Genomic DNA, 21971 nt, shown 5'->3' with positions numbered 1-21971 from the left:
TATCTCTGTCATAAAATCATTCCACATTGTGTATGCCGTACCAATGTTTACTCTAGTTTTTTGCCTTTGCTGGTCTTTGTCTTCTTGCTTCGGACCTTTTACCCTTCTTCGGCAGTACAGCTACTGAATCTCCTGTTGTCTGTGCTTCTAAAGCACGATAAATAAGTATGTTCAATTGTATTCTTTTTGCTCTTCGCAATATATATATATATATTTACTAAGTGAAATGTGACCTGGACATGTTTATTTGTGAGATTTAACCAAGAGCATGTAGATTTGTTTAAAAATAAAGGACAATTAAGATAATTAATAATTTCTCATTAGCTTGGAGCTATTAACAGAGATATCTATTCAACACAATTATTCAACACTATTGAGGGAAATATTGTCTTGATTGGGAAACGATCCAATATGTTCCATGCATCAACACCTGTGCTCACAAATAAAAGATTTCATGGACAGAAAGAGCTGCTCTTTGTTGTTGGTGCAGTAAGATGAGGGTGGAGAGGGATTTGTGTGTTTACGCAGGTTGTCGCTCAGGTAAGCTCAGGACAGCTGTCCTAACAAGCATTGAGACAGGTCTATCATTACTGATGGGTGCAACCAGATTCCAGCAAGCTTAAATATCTGCCTCTCCTACATGCTTTCCTCTCCTCTTACTGTACTGTCCTCTTTTCTATATCTATGTTTCTCTCTCTTTTCCAGACCAGAGTTGGGCAGTGTCAGAAATGTATGTTTTATTACGGGGCAATATTTGCCCCATGGAATTAACTGACAGGGTCATGTTTTTACCTCTATGAGGGCATATTTCTTGTCTTCTTGACAAGAAAACTTCTTGTCTTCACTATGTATGCACAGTTTTTACTGTTTATATTGTTGTAAAATTGGTACATTATATGCAGAATAACTCTTTCACTTAACTGTGTTCTGTTTGGTGAATATGCAGTTACTTTTGTGTCATTTTCGTGCTTTTGTGTTTTGTGAACATGCGTTAATCCAGTTTAAAGTGACATGAACATGCCTTGTACGAAGATGTTAGCACATCATAATTCTATAGTTATTCCATGTGCACAAAATGTTTGTGTTTGCCTATTTTGAAATCTGCCTCCTTAATGTCCAAGTAATTAGTTTTGTTTCTGGATGTACACTGAGTTAGTATTTACTCAATGAAGTATTTAGTTTCATTAAGACTAGCTTACTTGTGTCCCAAATAATAAAAATATTTCAGTGTAAGTGACAACATTTAAAGTATAGCATACTTTAATAATTTACCAGAACTCAAACGAAAGGTTCACTCCGGGATTTTCCTCATTTAAAAAGTTTTACTTCTAAAGAAACATATGTACAAAATCATGACCACTCATGTGAAATGTAGAGTTCAGTCATATCAGTAACCTTATAAAAGCTCTTTTATTCTATATGGGGCAGGGGCGCCACATGGGGGCTGCCATGTTAGCATGACATGACCAGCTGTATACTACCCACTTAATCTCAGTAACTGCCATGTTATTGGACACTTTCACTAATGGATTAAATTAATCCTGGTTTACTGTGCATAATGAATTTCTACAATGGCCTTGTTAACTGATTAAATGATGTGTTTAAATGATGCAGCATCCAGGCCACTAGGTGTCATGTAAGCAGAGGTGGGTAGAGTAGCCAAAAAACTGTACTCAAGTAAAAGTACAATTACTTAAAAAGAAATTAAAAAAATACTCAAGTAGAAGTAAAAGTACTAAAATACCTACTTGAGTAAGAGTAAGAAAGTATCCAATTAAAAGAGCACTCAAGTAGTGCTGATAGGATTAGTGGACGTTATCAACAATGTTGACAATAAAAAATTGTCGACAAAAATGTTTGCTGTCAAATAGTCGTTTGTTCCCTATCTGTCACTCACTCGACCTTGTGTCAATGTAGTGACACTAGGGGTCACTCTTGGGAGCCCCAAACACCTCTGATCTTTTGAAAAAAAGGCCAATGGGAATTGGCGAGTGGAATTTGCATGCCACTTCCCCGGACATACGGCTATAAAAGGAGCTGGTATGCAACCACTCATTCAGATTTTCTTCTTTTTAAAGATGCCTTTCTGTTTGTGTGTTATTCCTGGTTGCGGTCATTATCTCTCCGCTTCTGATGGCCACGATCGCTGTCTTACGTGTCTGGGCGCTGCCCACACGGAGACATCGTTCGTGGATGGGTCATGTCCTCATTGCGAGAACATGACCATGGCAACGTTAAGGTCGCGGCTTGCTTTCGTAAGTAAGCAAGCCACCCCAGCGGCTCCCTGCACCGGTCCTTCTACCTACGGGTTTGAGGCCATGTCGGTTAGCACTGGGGGCGATTTGGGGATGTCAATGGGACCACCTCCGCCGGGTATTCCCCCACGGACCTCCCATTCCCCAGCATGCTCACTTGCCCCGGTCGGGCACTCGGACAAGACCGCCGGCTCGTCTCAGGGTGAGTTTGACCTCTTGTTCAGAGCCCAGGAAGACGATGAGTTAGAGCACAGCATCTGAGAGTCTCTCGGGCAGGCGATGTCCACCCTGGTGGTCCAGGAGCGCCACCTTTGGCTCACTATCTAGGACTTTGCCCAGCAGTTCTCGGCGGTGAAGAAGCAGACGGTGGCCATAAAACACATCCTGCCCCGGCGTGGCTCAAGACCCTGCACCCCGTCTGCTCGTTGCCAAGGGCATCCTCCTGCAGCAACAACACCGGCTCCACCGCAGCCCGCCCCTGTGGCCCGGCACAGAGCCCAACGCAGGAAGGAGACACCACCCGTCTCACAGCCGGCCGCTAAGAACCCGAGGAAGGCTTCGAAGTGCCCCTGAGACGGCGACCCAGGGGCGAGGAGACCTGCTTTTCTGGAGCTGGTGAACAGACCACTCCATCCCAGGAGGAGCCAGGAGGAGAATCTTTTGTTTCATTTTTTGACCGCACAACATGATCATTCCCTTGGTCCCCCTCTCCCGGAATTTGGGTGCGTGGCTCGTGCTTTACAACCTGTCGCGATGGCTGACCCGGACCATCCGACTCGGCTACGTGATTCAGTTCACCAGGCGCCCACCCAGGTTCAGCGGCGTCCGCTTCACCTCGGTGAAGGGCGAGAACGGCGCTACCTTGCGTGCGGAGATCGCGACCCTTCTGCACAAGGGCGTGATAGAGCCTGTCCCTCCAGCCGAGATGAAGAAAGGGTTCTTCAGCCCTTACTTCATCGTACCAAAGAAAAGCGGTGGGTTGCGACCAATCCTGGACCTGCAAGTACTGAACCGGGCTTTGCACAGACTCCCATTCAAGATGCTGATGCAAAAACGCATTCTAGCGAGAGTCCGGCATCAAGATTGGTTCGCGGTGGTAGACCTGAAGGACGCATACTTCCACGTCATGGTCTTACCTCGACACAGACACTTCCTGCGGTTTGCCTTCGAAGGCCAGGCGTGCCAGTACAAGGTCCTCCCCTTCGGCCTGTCCTTGTCCCCTCGTGTCTTCACGAAGGTCGCAGAGGCAGCCCTTGCCCCGCTAAGGGAAGTGGGCGTCCGCATCCTCAACTATCTCAATGACTGGCTAGTCCTAGCTCACTCTCGAGAGTTGCTGTGCGAACACAGTCGGCACCTCAGCCGACTGGGGCTTCGGTCAACTGGGGCTTCGGGTCAACTGGGAAAAGAGCAAGCTCTCCCCGGTTCAGAGCATCTCTTTTCTCGGTTTGGAGTTGGACTACCGCTTGGGTTGATGCATATGAGACTTCAGACTCGAGTCCCAAGACTTGGCATGGCCATCACACCGATCTGTCGCCGCACAGTCACGACAGGTTAAGCTCAGAGGAGAGTGGAGACTCCACACCCAGGTGGTCCAGCTGATTTGGAGTCGATTTGGTCGAGCACAGGTAGACCTGTTTGCTTCCCGGGAATCCTCCCACTGCCCACTTTGGTACGCCCTGACCGAGGCACCCCTAGGTATAGACGTGCTGGCACACAGCTGGCCCCCTTGACTACACAAGTATGCGTTTCCCCCAGTGAGCCTACTTGCACAGCCCCCCCCCGGCGAATTCCCCTGAGGAAGGACCTTCTTTCTCAGGGACGGGGCACCATCTGGCACCCGTGACCAGACCTCTGGAATCTCCATGTCTGGCACTTGGATGGGACGCAGAAGACCTAAGTGACACGATCACTCAGGCTAGGGCTCCCTCTACGAGGTGCCTGTATGCCTTGAAGCGGCATCTGTTCGCTAAGTGGTGTTCTTCCCGACTCGAAGACCCCCAGAGATGCACAGTCGGATCGGTGCTTTCCTTACTGCAGGAAAGGCTGGAGGGGCGGCTGTCCCCCTCCACCTTGAAGGTGTATGTAGCCGCTATTTCGGCTCATCACGATGCAGTAAATGGTAAGTACTTGGGGAAGCAAGACTTGATCATCAGGTTCCTGAGAGACACTAGGAGGTTGAATCCCTCCAGACCGCACCTCATCCCCTCGTGGGACCTCTCTGTAGTCCTTCGGGGTCTATGGGCAGCTCCATTTGAGCCCTTGGAGTCAGTTGAGCTTAAGTCACTCTCTTTGAAGACTGCCCTCCTGACTGCGCTCACTTCCATCAAGAGGGTAGGGGAACTGCAGGCATTTTCTGTCAGCGAATCGTGCTTGGAGTTCATTCCAGGTTACTCTCACGTGATCCTGAGACCCCGACCGGGCTGTGTGCCCAAGGTTCCCACGACCCCTTTTAGGGATCAGGTGGTGAACCTGCAAGCACTGCCCCAGGAGGTGGCAGACCCAGCCTTGGTGTTGCTGTGTCTGGTGCGAGCTTTACGCATCTATTTGGATCGCACGCAGAGTTTTAGAAGCTCCGAGCAGCTCTTTGTCTGCTTTGGTGGACAGAGGAAAGGAAGCACTGTCTCCAAACAGAGGGTCGCCCACTGGGTCATTGACGCCATCGCGATGGCATATCAGGCTCAGGAAGTGCCACCCCCTGCGGGGTTACGAGCCCACACTACCAGGAGTGTGGCGTCCTCCTGGGCCCTGGCCAGTGGCGCCTCTTTAGCAGATATCTGCAGAGCAGCAGGCTGGGCAGCACCCAACACCTTTGCGAGGTTCTGCAATCTCCAGGTTGAGTCGGTCTCATCCAGTGTATTGGCAGGAATGAGCAGGTAAGTTCTGGGACAGCTGGCCGGGTGTACCGCTTGCGCATAGCGCCTTTCCCCTCCTTTGAGGTGAAGACGTGCGCTCTTGACTCCTCGTCTGAGACTGTCAATCCACGCATCTTATCACGTGGCTTGTTGAGCGTGTTACCGCGGAGACATAGCACGTGTGGAGGCTCACGCTATTCTCCGCACAACTCACCACGCTCCCCACTGAGAGCGAAAACCACATAAGAGTGACCACAAAGAGGTTAACCCAACGTGACTCTACCCACCCTAGCAACCGGACCAATTGGTTGCTTAGGAAGCCTGACTGGAGTCACTCAGATTCGAACTTGCGACTCCAGGTGTGGTAGTCAGCGTCTTTACTTGCTGAGCTACCCAGACCCCCCAGGTTACATGTTTAATGCAGTTATATTTAATGCATAAAGTTCAAGGTATTTCTCTGTGCGGTCAATGCCTCTTCTATGAGTTGCGTGAAGTGTCTCGATCTAAGGGGGGGGGGGGGATTTAAACTGCACCTGGCTGATGCACACTCTGCTGTGGGGACGCTCATCCCTCGAGCGCACGCACTTGCTGCAGCTAGATTATAACATGATGGCTCGCGACTTATTGAATCATAATATATGTGTCACTGTGCATTTCTTATCGTGAAGAAAATTGGCAATATACAGCTTTTTTAATAAAATAATTTGTTTTTTGTGAGTTAAAGATGGATTGAAGTGAACAGAAAGGTGAGAGAGGGTAGTCTTCGCCCCATTATACACTGCAACAAAATATGTTTTTGATTTTTTTTGTTTTGGCTTGTTTTCCAATATGAATATCTGAAACTCCTTTAAAACAATGTACATTTACTTTAGCAGAAGAAAAAATTGTTATCTGAGAATGTTGAATATTAAAAATGCAAATATTTAAAAATATCTAAAAATCCTTTAAAAAAAATATGCATTCACCGGAGAAGCAGCATATAAGATATTTAGACTTGTTTTCAGAGAATAGGTCTTGAAAATAAGTATATTTTGTCTTTACTGCACTCGCAGAAGTATAAACAAATGAAAAAAATAAATGTATGTATAAAATATACTTATATTTGTCTCTTAAAGCAAGTCTAAATATCTTATATGTTGCTTCTCAAGTTATTTATTTTTAGACAATTTTAAATGGAAAACAAACATACACTTGATAACAATAGGATTTTTGCAGTGAATTTTTTACTGAATTGAACTTGATAAAAAAGTATTTTTTTTCTTTAATTCAGTGAATGTCATTAAGGTATTTTTAAAAGATGATTTTGTCCACTTAATTGTTAGCAAGCACGTTTAATGCAACCTTTTAACTTTGGACACAAGCTGAATAGTTGGTTAAGAGCTAATGATTAATTGTTGCAATAATCACCCAAATAGTTGAATAATCGTTCTAATAATCATTAGATTAGTCGATTATCAAAATAATCATTAGTTACAGCCCTATACTCAAGTAGTGAGTAACTCATTACTTTCACAAATGACATAATGGGCATTAACTCCCCTATATTCCATTACATTATACACATTTAACATGTATTACAGAATTATTATTTGTATTATTATTATTATTATTAAATGGAAATTCTGTCATTCACCATCATGTTGTTCCAAACCCGTATGACTTTCTTTCTTCCATGCAACACAATAAGGAGATTTTAGACAATGTTAGCCTTGGTCATCATTTACTTTCAAAATATCCAAAAACACAAGAAGAAAAATATGAAAGTGATCTGTCTCTCATCCACACCTATCACATCGCTTCTGAAGATATTGATATAACCACTGGAGTCTTATGGATTACTTTTATGCTGACTTACTTTTTTTTAGTTTTAAAATGTTGGCACACATTCACTTGCATTGTATGGACAAAAAGAGCTGAGAAATTCTTCTAAAAATCTTCATTTGAGTTCAGCAGATGAAAGAAAGTCATACACATCTGGCATGAGGGTGAGCAAATGATGAGAGAATTTTTGTGTAAACTATCCCTTTAAGGGCTCTTGTCAGATCTGGATGAATTTGTCAATAAGAAGTGAGGTTTTGAATCCTTTCTAGTAATTATTACGGTGAAAACATGAACAATGTCCCACAGAGACATTATATATAATGCTGAAATATAAACCAAAGCAAGATCATGTTTTATTAATGCCTACTTTCGCTATTTCATAGCTTTTAGTTGTTAGTTTAGTGTAGTCACAGTTTTCAGTGTCTAAAGTATTTAGATCATTAGTTCTGTACACAGTACCGCTGCTCCCTAAACGCAGAGTACGCAGCTTGCATAGGGCACCACATGCAGAAATGCTGTCTGTTTGCGCTCCAGATGTCAATTACACATTCGGCAGAGCAAAAGGCATTTACACTTAACATGGATGTTTACATGGATTTATAGAGTAGGTAATTTAATCCAATTGTTAAGGAGGTTCCCTGCACTAATCAACCCGAAGTAGCTGCGATAGTTTCCAGTACCCCCACAAGGGCGCGGGGTAAATGCATAGATACTACTCATGACATGCGGGATTATGCACCTGGTTTTCCTATGTACTAAATTCCAAGTTCTATACTCCCCATCACCCCCAAACCCCAAGACGAGGTCAGGGACCATGGATCTTGGACCACATATCCCACAGTTTCCCAGTTCAAGAACGGGAGACCTAAGTCAGGTATTACGAGTGGTCAAAATGGTCCTTGGCACCGCTCACACAGGAACCAGAACTGGCAGAGAGGCCGGACCGACAGATATATGGGAGACCAATGAGGGTCTCCAGAACGAAGTACAAAGAGGAGGGCAAACAATTGGGGCTCACGCTGGGTCACCCACCAGTGGTGTAGAGTTTTTATATCACTATACCTGTACTTGTTGGGAAAAGTAGCTTTTAATTGTGTAACTACTCTATTTTTATACATAATTTAGTTAGTAGCATCACTACTTTTAGTCAGTTTCTCCCAACACTTTTCCATACATTCTATAGTGCTCCACAGTCCACACACACAGACAAACCCTGATGCACTTTCCCGGCAGATGAGCTGTGCAGTCAGCACAATCTTTGACATGTAATAACATGAGATAAAATGTAACACATATGCAGCAAAAAACAGACTGATGACACTTGAAGGACATGTAAAATCAGTGGTATGCCTGCAGGGCCATGGCTGTAAACTGAAGTATCATTGAGTGCACTTTATTTGCCAGCAAAATGTATGATTAGATAAATGCTCGGTCAGAACCTAGAAAACAACATCTCATTATAGATTAGAAGCTAGTTCTTTATAAGACAATCTACTGATGCTTTGAAGAATCCATAAACCGATCTGAAAAACCTATAATCAAGTGTCGGGGAAGTTACTTTGAAACTCTACTTATAATTTAAATGTTAAATTTCAGTCATGATACCCTTTTTGATGAAGTAGTTAGCTATACTACAAGCTACTAACAAAAAGTCACAATAAAAGCTAATTAAAGGTGCATTCAGCTACTTATGTATTTGTGTCATCTTGGATTTACACTGACACCTAGCGGCTTGGATTTAGCATAATTTAAAATCAATCATTTTCAGTTTCATATGCAATTGTAGAAATTTAGTATTCACAGTCAGCCATGATTACTTTAATCAATGAGTGAAAGTGTCAAATAACAGGACAATTACTGAGATTAAAGGATTAGTTCACCCAAAAATTATAATTCTCACATTTCAGCTCGGTTTGTTCATTCAATGAAAGCGAATGGGTGCTGTGAGGTTGCTGGCTATTTGATGGTCCAAAAGTCATATTTAGGCAGCATAAAAGTAATCCACACAACTCCAGTCAGTCAATGAATGTTTTCTGAAGCAAATCGATAGGTTTGTGTAAGAAACAAATTTATAAATAAAACATTTTTAACTTTAAATCATTGCTTCCGCCCACCGCTGTATTTCTGTTTGAAATGACCTAACTCTTGTGTGACGTTCGTTCCTCTGTTGTATACAAAGTGCACGTTTCCGACTTCTCGCATGAACGCACCATTGCGCTTACGTCACGCGACAGCTCTGTGATGGGTCGACTGGTTGCAGGAAGCGTTTTTTAAAAGTTAATAACGTTTTAATTATCAATTTATTTTTTTACACAAACCTAGCGATTTGCTTCAAAAGACATTCATTGATCGACTAGAGTCGTGTGGAGTACTTTTATGCTGCCTAAATATGCCTTTTGTACCATCAAACAGCCAGCAGCCTGATGGCACCCGTTTACTTGCATTGTATGGACAAAAAGAGCTGAAATGTGCTAATATAAATCTTAATTTCGGTTCTGCTGAAGGAGGAAAGACATACACATCTGGGATGGCTTAAAGGTGAGTAAATTATGAGAGAATTTATATTTTTGGGTGAACTATCCTTTAAGTGAGTAGTATTCGGCTGGTCATGTGATTCTAAAATGGCAGCCCCCATGTGCGGACCCTCTCCATGTAGAATAAAACAGCTTTTATAAGGTTACTGATATAACTGGAGTCTTCATTTTAATGTGAGTGGTCATGATTTCCTACATATATTGCAGAATTACAGTTCATGTCTTTAGGAGTTAAACTTTTTTAATGAGGAAAAAATTACTGAGTGCACCTTTAAGGGGGCAATACATTTTTGATGATAAAATAGATATTTCCGGTTCTAGATGCTGAGTGATACAGCATTGCAGTTGTACTAAAATATATGTTAGAGTAACAGCTATAACATGAAACACCTGTTCACTATATGACTGCACAGCATCCATAGCTGATCTTTATTGTTGCATAGAAACATTCTGTTATGTCAGGGACTATATGTTGTAGTGGTTGCATAGCAATTTACTTGCTTGTATCCCTTAATATTTTTATTATTATATAGCCTACTTTTATAAAAGCAATATTATATACTGTATATATTGCTATTTTTGCTTATTTAGTTATACACTTATAAGTTATACATCTTTATCATCGTTTGTGTTTGCTATATTCTGACAAACTGAAGCAGAAGTTGCCCTACACCCAGGAAAAAATACGTTTTAAAAATACGTTTTAACACACACTTATTGTTGTATATGTATTTCATATTGTACAACACTCAACATGAGACTTCTATTCATGTTAATCAAGTGCAACATGTCGACAGATCCTCACAAGATCTGCTGAGAAAGAAAAATGTTTGTGGTGAAAACATCAATGACCTCTGTGCAACTGGCTCAGTCTAAGTTGAGTTATTGAAAAGAAAAATGTAACATGATATGATACATATTCAGATAATGATGCCTGGGGCAATACAGTATGACTGACAGATACACTTTATTAGGAAGCCCTTTACACCTACTTATTCATACGATTATCTAAACAGCCAATCATGTGACAGCAGTGCAGTGCATAAAATCACGCAGATATGGGTCAGGAGCTTCAGTTAATGTTCACATTAATCATAAGAATGGGGAAAAAATGTGATCTCAGTGATTTTGACCATGGCATGATTGTTGGTGGCAGATGGGCTGGTTTTAGTATTTCTGTAACTGCTGATCTCCTGGGATTTTCACACACAACAGTTACAAGAGTTTACTCAGATTGGTGCCAAAGACAAAAAACATCCAGTGAGCAGCAGTTCTGCGGATGGAAACACCTTGTTGATGAGAGAGGTCAACAGAGAATGGCCAGACTGGTTCGAGCTGACAGAAAGGCTATGGTAACTCAAGTAACTCCTCTGTACAATTGTAGTGAGCAAAACAGAACCTCAGAATGCACAACATGTCGAACCTTGAGGCAGATGGGCTACAACAGCAGAAGACCATATTGGGCACTTTATTAGGACCATAGTGTCCTTAATACATGCTCAGTGAGTGTATATGAGATGTAGAGGACATACAATTGTGCTGTTTAAGAAAGATATTAAACAATAGATTTTATTGCATTCATGATTGCAGTTGGAAGTGTTGTTGAACGCATGGGCACATGTGAGCTCCAGTTCTCGGGTGAAATGTCCACAGAGGGGTGTCAAAAGAGAGTTGTTTTTAGTTGTAAATTAACTTTATTATTTCTGGTTTCAATGGGACCAGAACTTGTGTCTCTGGGGCTGCTTGCACAACTCTATCAGTCATGCCACAAGAAATGGTAAACGCATTTGAATTGATGCAAAGATGGTGCTTGTCAGTAACTTGGCAGAATAGGGTTGATATCAGAGTGCTGGAACATTCAGAATAATTTTTTTAATAGTCCCTGTATGTTATCAGGGACATATCGTATTAAATATGATAAAAGAAATGAGAAATTGCTCACTGCAAGGATCAACTTATGTCTTGCCTGCGCTCCATTACAGTATCTCAAAGGAGGACTTCACTTTAATTGCTAGTCATTGTATTCTTTTGCTCCGCATTTGAATAAAGTTAAACTTTTCTCAATTTTGAACTTTGCTGGATACGCTCATTTCAGTAGTTCGCAAGCTAATGTAATCCTGCTTAGAGGATAGTATAAATGTTTGTGGCTCGCTGTCCTGGGTGAAGGGCTCGAGGCTTGACCTGAGCACGAACAACTAGCAATGTCATAGCTACCACCCAGAAAACCTTAGCAACCACCTAGTAATGCCTTCAAACCACCCAGAACACCCTAGCAATCACACAGAAAAACGCTGAAAACTGCCTAGCATTATGGTGGCAAGTTTTCCACAAGCTGTTCTGCAAGTTTTGCACAAGCTCCAAACTTAGCTTAGCTTCACATACTGTGCATAAGTAAATTGTTGTGTCATGTAGCATTGCAACAGTGAGCAATTACTACAGTAGTAATGACAGTAAATACTGAGAGGCATTGAGATTGCATCAGAATGTTATGATTTATTAACATTTGTTCCACCTTAACCAAATGTATGAAGCCAAGCCAAAACACAAGCTTGCTATTTGGGACTGTTTCCTCTGAACCTTACTCACACATCAGAAACAAGCAGCCCTTTTTGCTGTCAAACACTCCAGTAAAAAAAATAAAAATAAAAATAAAAAAAAATTATAAGAAAAAAGAAATGAGAGAAAAAGTCAGAAACAGAGACATGGAGACAAAACTCTCGAGTTACAGGAAAGCCCCCAATCCTGAGAAATCTGGATGTCTACCCTCATCACCAGTTTCAAGCCCATATTTTTCTTTGTTTGTGTCTTTGTCTTCCGTTTACCCCCTTAGAGCTAGCCCCATCTCTTCAGAGGTCTCATTCTTAGCGTGTGCATCTGAGCACAGGCCTGATATTTATGTCTGAGGTGATTGAAGTGGTTAAAGGAGTAAAAGAACAACAGACCATACTGTAAAAGAAGGGTGTAGAAGGATGAAAGCAGGTGGGTGGCAAGCATCAAATGTGAAGTTAGTTACCCATCAACAAACAGATGCTATGCATTAAAAACAGTCTCTAAAGTGCTATGTGAACAAACATCTGTCAGAATGATCAAACAGACAGAAGTGTACTCAAAATGTTTGCCACTCAGCAAGAACTTGTTGAGCAGCTTTGGATGTGGACACCAGACCTTTAAAAATCTAACACATGAAGCCAAAAGCACAAACAAGTGGCCTATTAAAATACCACAGATACTTAGAGTGAAACGCATGGCATCTTAACACATGTAGGATTAAATACTGCCCCCCTACTTGCTCTGAAATGTTGGCAAACGCATGAGAGGAACACATGCAAAAGAATGAGAGACAGGTTGGCATGATTAATTACATGCAAATCATTACTGCTTTAGACAACATCATTAAATAATCAAACATAATTTACGTGACTAAACTGGTCATGATGTTTTGATATCCACAGAGATAGGCAAAGGCATTGATACTTGTTTAATTTATCATCTCAAACTGTTCATTATCCCGCAATGAACAAGAACATTTGTCATAGCGCTAACGTTAAATTAAAGTGAAACCAGAGCGCTTTGCACTCACTATCAAAATCCTTGCTTATATTTTTGCGTGAAAATGGCACGAACTTCAACAGGCAGCACACACTTTGGAGCGCTTCAGACGCAGTTAATCTTCACATGCTCTTCAGGAGCTTCTCTGACTATGGTCCGTGTTGCGGCTCAGTAAGACAGTTGGAGAATCACATAATGCAATAACACTGGTAAATACAACACAAAAACACAGCGTTCATGGAATTAATAGATTCACTTTAAATTCCATCCCTTGCATAGAGCTTATGTTGAGGCAGTGGAGTGAGGGGGACCTCCAGGAAGCCGGTGCCCAGGGGACTCTTAGGACCATAATCCGTCCCTTATTAGTGTTTTAAAATCATTGCATTAGAAAACAAAATATCAAAGCAAATGTCATTTATGGTAAAGAAAGTTACTGTAGCACAAGTAGATGTTTCAAGCACAACATTTCACAAGAAGAAATTTGTTAGGCATGAGTGGTGCTTGGGGTGGGCTTAAGCACCGAATGTTTTTTTGTTTTTTATCAACTTCTCTTGACCATAAGTTTCCATGCCTCGTAATTTTGTCACTATTAAAATTAACTGCAGTTATGTTCTAAACTTCAGACATAGTCTCACAAGCAAGATTTTTGGCAATCAGCATATAATACATGGGCATATTGAAGCTTATTCTGCAACAAAGTGGAGGCTCATTTAAATTATGTTGCAGTTCTCCATTCTGCAGACTACACCAAAAAATAAACCTATTTTTTGTGTATTACAATTAAGGTGTTGCATACAGCATTAAAAATGCATGACTTCTGATATTTGGGCATGTATATGGTTGAGACATTCCATATTTATTAATGACTGAGCAACCAAATTTGTTCACAGACGTTTCTTTCTTAAAATAAGTTATAAGGAGGCTAGCTAAAATGCAATGCCTGTATTGTATCAATTTGAAATTGTATTAGTTGATTAGTTGGTCTCTATGGGAATAAAAATTGTTCCTTGTCATATGAGCCTAGTCGTATTATACAGTACTGTGCAAAAGTTTTAGGCACTTGGGGAAAATGTTGCATAGTGAGGATGTCTTCAAAATAATGCCATAAATAGTTTTCATTTATCAATTAACATCATACAAAGTCCAGTAAACATAAAAAAGCTAAATCAATATTTGGTGTGACCACCTTTGCCTTCAAAACAACACCAATTCACACCTGGTTACAGTTTTTCTTGGTTGTTGGCAGATAGGATGTTCCAAGCTTCTTGGAGAATTTGCCACAGTTCCTCTATTTCAGTTGTCTCAATTGCTTCTGTCTCTTCTTGTAATCCCAGACTGACTCAGTAATCAGTGGGGGGCTCTGTGGGGACCATGCCATCTGTTGCAGGGCTCCCTGTTATTCTGTTCTATTCTATTTGCAAAATAAATGTTTGGGAGTCTAAAATGTATATTTCCTATTGACACAAAAAAGCTGAAAATATAAATAAACATCTTAAGACAAAAGTTTTTGTGAAGCATCTTATGTGCCTAAGACTTTTGTACAGTACTATATCTTATAATTTCACCATCTCATACAAATTATTATGAGTTGTCATGAGACTATGTTGGATGCTGCAGAAGTAGAAACCATGCTATTGACAAAATGTCCTGTTGCTCATCACTTGTTGTGGTCACAGCTGTTTAGGACAAAACTCATGGAAGATTAACATGGATGAGATAACTTTTATCATCCGATTCTTTTTCATGTCATGCCTGGTTAGAACACAGTGAGATTATAAACTGTAATCTATTTAGAGAAAAGACACTTACCTTCCTTCATGATGAACTTATGCACCTCCTTGCCAAAGTAGTCTTCATCTTCTGCCTGCACGGGGACAGGCTCCGTCCTCATCTCCTCGCTCAGTTCAACTGTGCTGTTGTACAGAGAGAGCAGGGCTTCTGGGACCTTCTGCCCTTTATCTTCTTTCTCAGCTTCAGGTTCTTTGGCCATGCGCAGTTTGCTGAGGATCTGACCACGAATGGCCTCTATCCTCTTTTTCTTCACCACCTCCAGGTCTAGAGTCTTACAGGTGGACATACCATCCGTTCCAGCCACCATGAACAGGGGCATCAATGCCAAGAACAACAACCTCATAGTGGCAAATCTGTATCCAAACTGTCTTGAATCAGTTTTAAAGAAGCCAAGTGGCTCGTCAGAAACCTGGGATTGATGTAAAGTGTTTAGATCAAACAAAAGCAGTAGTGTTTACTGGTTGCAGAGGCAATGCTACCTGATGGTGATGCTGGAAAGCACCTTGAAATGACACAACAAAACAGATGATGTCTGTTGGATTAGGGAGATTCCTGATATTTCACCTGTCTCAAAGCTATATCCAGATGGCGTAGAGTTCCACAGCATGCAGGATTCCTAGGGCACACCTCTGAATGCAACTCAGCCTTGACATATAGAGACACAAGCAAATAGAGAGCTTTTTTCGTTTTGGCACAAGTTTAGCACTGTCTCATTGCTGGCAGTCGCACACAGAAATGCTTGTTCACGTCCACGTGTCTGGACTGACTCTCAAGTAGTCTTAGACAAGCTTTCAGCCCTGCTGTGAAAACACACGCAGACGTCCAGACACAATGACACGTCTGTTAGGCGTGTTTGCTCACTAACTTTTCCCCTCTACTCACAGCTTGCTTCCCTGGTCTTGACGCTTCACCCAAAGGTTTGTCAGCTCACATAGAACCCTCTAAACAAGTCTCAATAACCCAGCATGCTACAACCGGCATTCCCAACAAGGCAACAGCTGTGTCCACTTATGATAGCTGAGCGATTCCCTTAGAAGTTTGATCAGAGGATCCCCGGCCAGATTAATTTTCCGGAAGCTTTGACTCAGCCTACAGATAGTCAGATAACAGTAATGATGACTTGCAGAATCTGAAAATATTTCAGCTAACATGCAAAGGTCTAGTAAACAAGCTGCATTCAAATCTCTTCATTATGGGCAATGCTGTCAACCACTCCAGCAAGTTCTAATAACTCAGGACAGAGCAAAAGCTTCACTTTAGATTAGTAAAATAAGAAGCAAGTTTTGATTAAGATACTTGTTTAAACTTGGTTCTACAAAAAGCTACTACCTCATGTTCCCTCCAAACAAGCTGTTCCCTCTTCAATGACAAGTGGTGGATCCATTTACATGCCTAATGCTGCACACACACACACACACAAACACTACTTCACTTAGGAATTGAAAGGAAAACAGATCCTCTTGGAAAATACCCTGATGTTTTGGCCTCGATGATATAATGTGTCAGGCCAATCAAACTAACCACATCCAACCCACAAGTCTCGAGTGACAGATGGAGTAAATGAAAATAGCGAAATAAACAGAGCTTCCAGAAGAGTCCAAGAGTGTAATGCAGTAGTGCCGGCAGTGAATGATCACCTCACTTTTGTTCTGTCTGTCCACTTTTATGTCTTTTGACTTCAGTCTTGAGTAAAAGAGTCCATCACACTTCCTTTCTCTTCGGCACAGCACTCTTTTTATTAGTTCCCTCTTGTAACACACTCCCTCTACGCCTGTCAGAGCTTGCTGGTGACAAAATGATTTGTGAGAGCTTTATGTTCCAATAACTTCTCTCTCCCACTCTTGCTCTCTCTCTCTCTCTCTCTCTCTCTCTCTCTCTCTCTTTCTCTTTTCGGGTTCCTGTTGCTTCACTATTAGAGTCAAGAGCTCTCCGCCCAGGAAATGAGGCTAACAGACTCTCTGAAACATCTGCTGCTCACACAGCCCTTCTCTTATACTGGCCAGGAAGCTCTCACAGCTTTTGGAAGACACACACATAGTGAAGGAACAGACAGGTAAATAACATGGGCATGACACTAATGTCTGGCCAAACTAACCACACACCTTACTAACTAAGTGCCTAAGTAAGATGATGACAGGCACACAGAATTCCCCAACAAACCAAACTAAACTCTGCACAAAAGGAGACTGTTATCATGCACACATTTATATAATGCGTTGAGTTTTCACCAACCTTTTTGTTGATTTTCTGGTTTATGACCTCTATATTACATAGTTTGAAAGGGGATAGTTTATGAAATAGATGTGAGGCTGAAATATTAGTCACATGTGATTCAAATCCACATTTTGCTGAATCGAGCATGAAGAATAGTTTTTTTTAAAGAAACATTACTCCCTCTGTACCTATAAAAAACAGCTACAGTTACGTTTGCCTTTTTGTATTTAATGTAGTTGTTTACTTATTATTAGTAGTAGTAATTAATTGGTGGTGTTTGCAAAGGTAAAGTATTAAAATGTGCAACCATCTATGTGCTACGAACATGCATGGTACCTCAGATTGTGTGGTTTGTTATTAAGGAGAGGTGTGCTATTTCTTTTTAAAAGTGCACTCAGTAACTTTTGTCTTTGTATCATCTTGGACTTGCACTGACACTTAGAGGCTTGTATGCAGCATCATTTAAAATCAATAGTTTTCAGTTTTAGATGCCATTGTAGAAATGTATTATTCACAGTCAGCCATGATTATTTTAATCAATGAGTGAAAGTATCAAATAACAGGACAGTTACTGAGATTATGCAAGTAGTATTTGTCTGGTCATGTGATTCTAACATGGCAGCCCCCATGTGCGGACCCTCTCCATGTAGAATAAAACAGCTTTTTAAAGTTACTGATATGAATGAACTCTTCATCTCACATGAGTGGTCATGATTTTATACATATGTTTCAAAATTACAATTCATGTCTTTAGGAGTTACACTTTTTTAATGAGGAAAACATTAGTGCACCTTTAAGTAATAAGACTTGTTGATAAAACTTTTAAAAAATGTCTCAAGATATAAGATAACCATATACAGTGACCAGAATATCACAGAGACTTGTGGGTAGGCTCTTTTAACAATCAAACAACCACCTAGCAATTACAGTACACAAAACACCCTGGTAACTGCATACTGTAGCAACGCACTGAAAACACTCCAACAACCAAAATAACGAACAAGACTCTCAACATGTAAAATCTAGTTTAGTTCTCAGACAATCTCACTGCTTGTGAAATTATTTTGTCAAGGGGAGCTAGGTACATTACTGGACTTGAGAATATTCCATTATAGTTTTCCACAAAGTTTCGGCTAGCGTGTGAAAGAGATGTAAACCTAGTAAAGGTGGTTTTTAATTGCATTGAAAACAAACACTGATATGCATTAATGCCAATATTAATACAAAGGAAAATGTTTTTTGTGCTTTGGTACAGTTTGGGTTTTTTTTAGAGATTATTAAGTTATTCTTATTTATAGTGATAAAGTGTCTGCAAAATGCTCTGACTGCATCCATGTTGATGGGTTTATGGCACACCCTTGTGGTATTACATGGGCAGTGAAAGGATATGATGATTTCAAGGCTGAAAGCTACACTATGTAACTTTTTTTTTTTTTTTTTAATAACAAAATGTTATTAATGAGAGAGTGGAACAAAAATCCATCTTCCAAACCATGTCTTTACCCAATTACACATTGATAAACCTATAAAAATGATTAATATTTTCAAGCTGTCGGGACGGATTTCACGGGAAATTGCATACATATGTTATTCACCCGTGCGTGTTGACATCATATCCGTACACAGAGAAAATAAGCTCCGGCTACTGTAGTGTATGTACGGTGTGGTTGTGGCGTGAACCTGAAAGTTTGTTGTCACAATGAACGAGAAAAATGTACCATGGATCATTCAAAATGGCAAACTGACAGAGTCCGTAACAAAACCCGAATCAACATCGGCTTGGCTTTTCAGAGGTGGCGACAGCTCCGAGATCTGAAAGGATTTAAAAGCAACCCAGAGATGGCTTTTTTATTACTCAAAAGGTAAGATATTTTATTGATATGGTTTATGTATAGGTTTGTAATCACACACACACACACCTTACCTGCTCAATGGCATGTTTTCAGATATCCGTCTTTTCCTTTCTTTCATTATTTATTTGTCAATTCGATGTCCCGTATCCATGTGTACACCAGTGCCTCGAACCACATTCTTCCGTGCAGAGGAGCAGAGCCGAAGCACAACTTACGTCTTTACAAAAACATTGTTCTTCCACAAGACGCATGCAGTTTTATTTTTTAACTGCTAGAGGGCCAAAGGTTACATAGTGTAGCTTTAAATTCAGTTAACTCCTGCAGTTTCAAACAACTTTTAACTATTGTTAAACTCCATCAATTACAAGCATGAAGTCAGTAATTTACTGATATCATTATTAATGATGGATAATACTCATCACTGGAAATTTTCTGGAATGTGAGGAGCCCTAATATGTACTGGTCCTAAGCTAAATTAAAAGTGCAAACACTTTTGGTCATACATGTAATTTAGGGATCTAAATGTAGTGACTTTTAGTTGTTAATGTAATAAACACCCTTAAAGTATTAGTTCACCCAAAAATAAAAATTCAGTCATTGTTTACTTACCCCTGTGTTGTTATAACCCTATATGAATTTATTTATTTTTCTTAACACAAAGGGAGAAATTGTGAAAACTATTTGTGCTCAGTGATTTCATACAATGGCAGTTTATGTTGACTACCATAAATAAATGATTCCATGAGACTCATGGTTGTTATGAAAGCATACGATAAGGTTTGGTGAGAAACACACCAAAATCGAATGTATCATTTAGCGAAAATGTTCACTGACCTTTGATCTCCTGTGTGCGTTCATGTTAGGGCATGAGAGCAACAGTTCACACAGCGCCCTCACGACATAGGGGCGTTCAAGTGAAAATTTGTTTTGTTTATCTAAAAACAGGTCCTCCACAGCGATAGTGACAACAGAACACAAAACAGAGAATAGAAATTACTAAACATGTCTGAAGAGTATGTAGTCGAAGAATTGATGCATTTCTATGCCCAGCCTTATTTTTAGTTTTTTTAGTTTTTGGACCGTTGCCAATTCACAGTGGATGGAGTTACCAGCGCGATGGCGAAAATAGAAAACAAGCAATCTATGTGTAACGTTGTTGGCTGCTGACAATGATGGCAATGACGAAGATATGAAGATGAAGAACCCAAGTGCAGTTTATTTACAAATGTGAACACCAATAACCCTGACTACAAAACAAAACATGAACATGGACTAAACTAGACTAGACTTGACTTGACTTGACTATGGCTTGACTTGACTACAACGTACCAAACACATACCATCACATTCACATTCAATACTTGACAACTGCACAATGGAAAACATGAGGCTTAAATACATGGACATGGGGGAACATAAACCAATGAACAAACAGAACTGATAACAAGATAATTAAACAATAAACCAATGAAAACATGACACATGAACATGGAGGGAAAACAGGAATCACATGACAAGGGAAACAGGAACTAAACATTTCAAAATAAAAGACATGAATCAACAGAATACACATGACATTATGGAATGTATAGAAAATATACCTTTTATTGTGTGTCATTTGCTGTCAGTTTAAGACACAGTGTGACTGCCTGTATCCTCCTCTATGTTTCTGTTTGATTTCCGAGTACTCCAGTTAAAAAAAATAAGGCTGGGCATAGAAATGCATCAATTCTTTGACTACAAACTCTTCAGACATACATTAGATTTCAGAAGTCATATAGGGTCATAACAACACAGGGGTGAGTAAACAATGACTGAATTTTCATTTTTGGGTGAACTATCCCTTTAATGAAATAACAGTTGGTTCTAAATGTTATAAAGGCTTTATAGTCCAAAATGTAATTAAGTGGAACTTTTGGTTGTAATTGGTTTGTTTCTAGATGTAATTAACACCCTCAATGGAATAAATGTTGGTCCTATGCAATAAAGGGTCTAAATAACAACTCTTGGGTATAAAAGGTTCAACGTAATAACTTTTGCTCTTAAATGTAATATTTGTAACACTTTACATTTTAGTTCCCTTAGTAAAGGAGTTATAAAGGTTGTAACGTTTAAATCTGCCAGAAGGGTGTTTGGTATATTTTAGGTAAAATATTTCAAGCTTGCATTTACATATGTTAGTAGATACGTAGATAAAGTATAATGTCAAATCAAATCAAATCACTTTTATTGTCACACAACCATATACACAAGTGCAATAGTGTGTGAAATTCTTGGGTGCAGTTCTGAGCAACATAGTAGTCGTGACAGTGATAAAGACATATACCAATTTACAATAAACATCAGATTTACAACACAATTTAAAATCTAATATACACATAATTACACACAACACAATATACAAATAATAAGATACAATGTACAGTATACAATACACACAATATAGAATACACATTATACAATAAAAAAAGTATATATAGTATATATAGATTGTACAGTAGGTTGTATTGTACTGTATTGACATACAGGCTGTCGGTTGATAGTAAGTTGCCAGTGTGTTGTTAAGAGAGAATATAATATAATAATAATATAATTTATGACAGTCCGGTGTGAGATATAAGAGTAATAAAGTGCAGTGCTGATGTATTTGATCATGGGAGATCAAGAGTTCAAAAGTCTGATTGCTTGGGGGAAGAAGCTGTCATGTAGTCAGCTGGTGCGGGTCCTGATGCTGCGATACCGCCTACCTGATGGTAACAGTGAGAACAGCCCATGGCTCGGGTGGCTGGAGTCTCTGATGATCCTCTGAGCTTTTTTCACACATAATGTTTATGTACTCATGCACTCAGCTAATGATTGTTAGTATTGTAACGGTGGTGGCCGCCCTAATCTTGCATTTTTCTTTTTTTATTATTTGAATTTTGAAAAGTTCGAGTGCCAGACAGGTTTATGCCTGTCACAATGTAATTTAACCCAGGATAGCGTAAGAAAACCACCTGTTACATACAACAAAACAAAAATATACAGGGAGTCTGAATTTTCTTCCTTTCAACAATTTAATAAACATAAAAGTGTTAACCAACAACCCTCAAATAACAAAGT

At 40.2% G+C, this 21971-nt stretch overlaps 1 protein-coding gene across 5 annotated transcripts in view; it reads right to left on the bottom strand.

Moving 5' to 3' along the window:
• Positions 1 to 16652, bottom strand: part of LOC127422282 (transforming growth factor beta-1 proprotein-like) — a 49271-nt gene extending 32619 nt beyond the window's left edge. For 2 of the 5 annotated variants that reach the window (XM_051665695.1, XM_051665690.1), the window contains exon 1: positions 14821 to 16652. In XM_051665695.1, the coding sequence (XP_051521655.1) occupies positions 14821 to 15145 (325 nt within the window). In that variant the 5' untranslated portion in view covers positions 15146 to 16652. The remainder of the gene's footprint in view (positions 1 to 14820) is intronic. The other 3 variants (XM_051665693.1, XM_051665694.1, XM_051665691.1) reach the window with 3 other exon arrangements.
• Between the last annotated feature and the right edge of the window lie 5319 nt (positions 16653 to 21971).

The sequence above is a fragment of the Myxocyprinus asiaticus genome, chromosome 31 (genome assembly GCF_019703515.2).
Source record: "Myxocyprinus asiaticus isolate MX2 ecotype Aquarium Trade chromosome 31, UBuf_Myxa_2, whole genome shotgun sequence".
In the NCBI taxonomy this organism is placed as follows: Eukaryota; Metazoa; Chordata; class Actinopteri; order Cypriniformes; family Catostomidae; genus Myxocyprinus; species Myxocyprinus asiaticus.
This window is presented reverse-complemented; position numbering and strand designations above follow the sequence as displayed.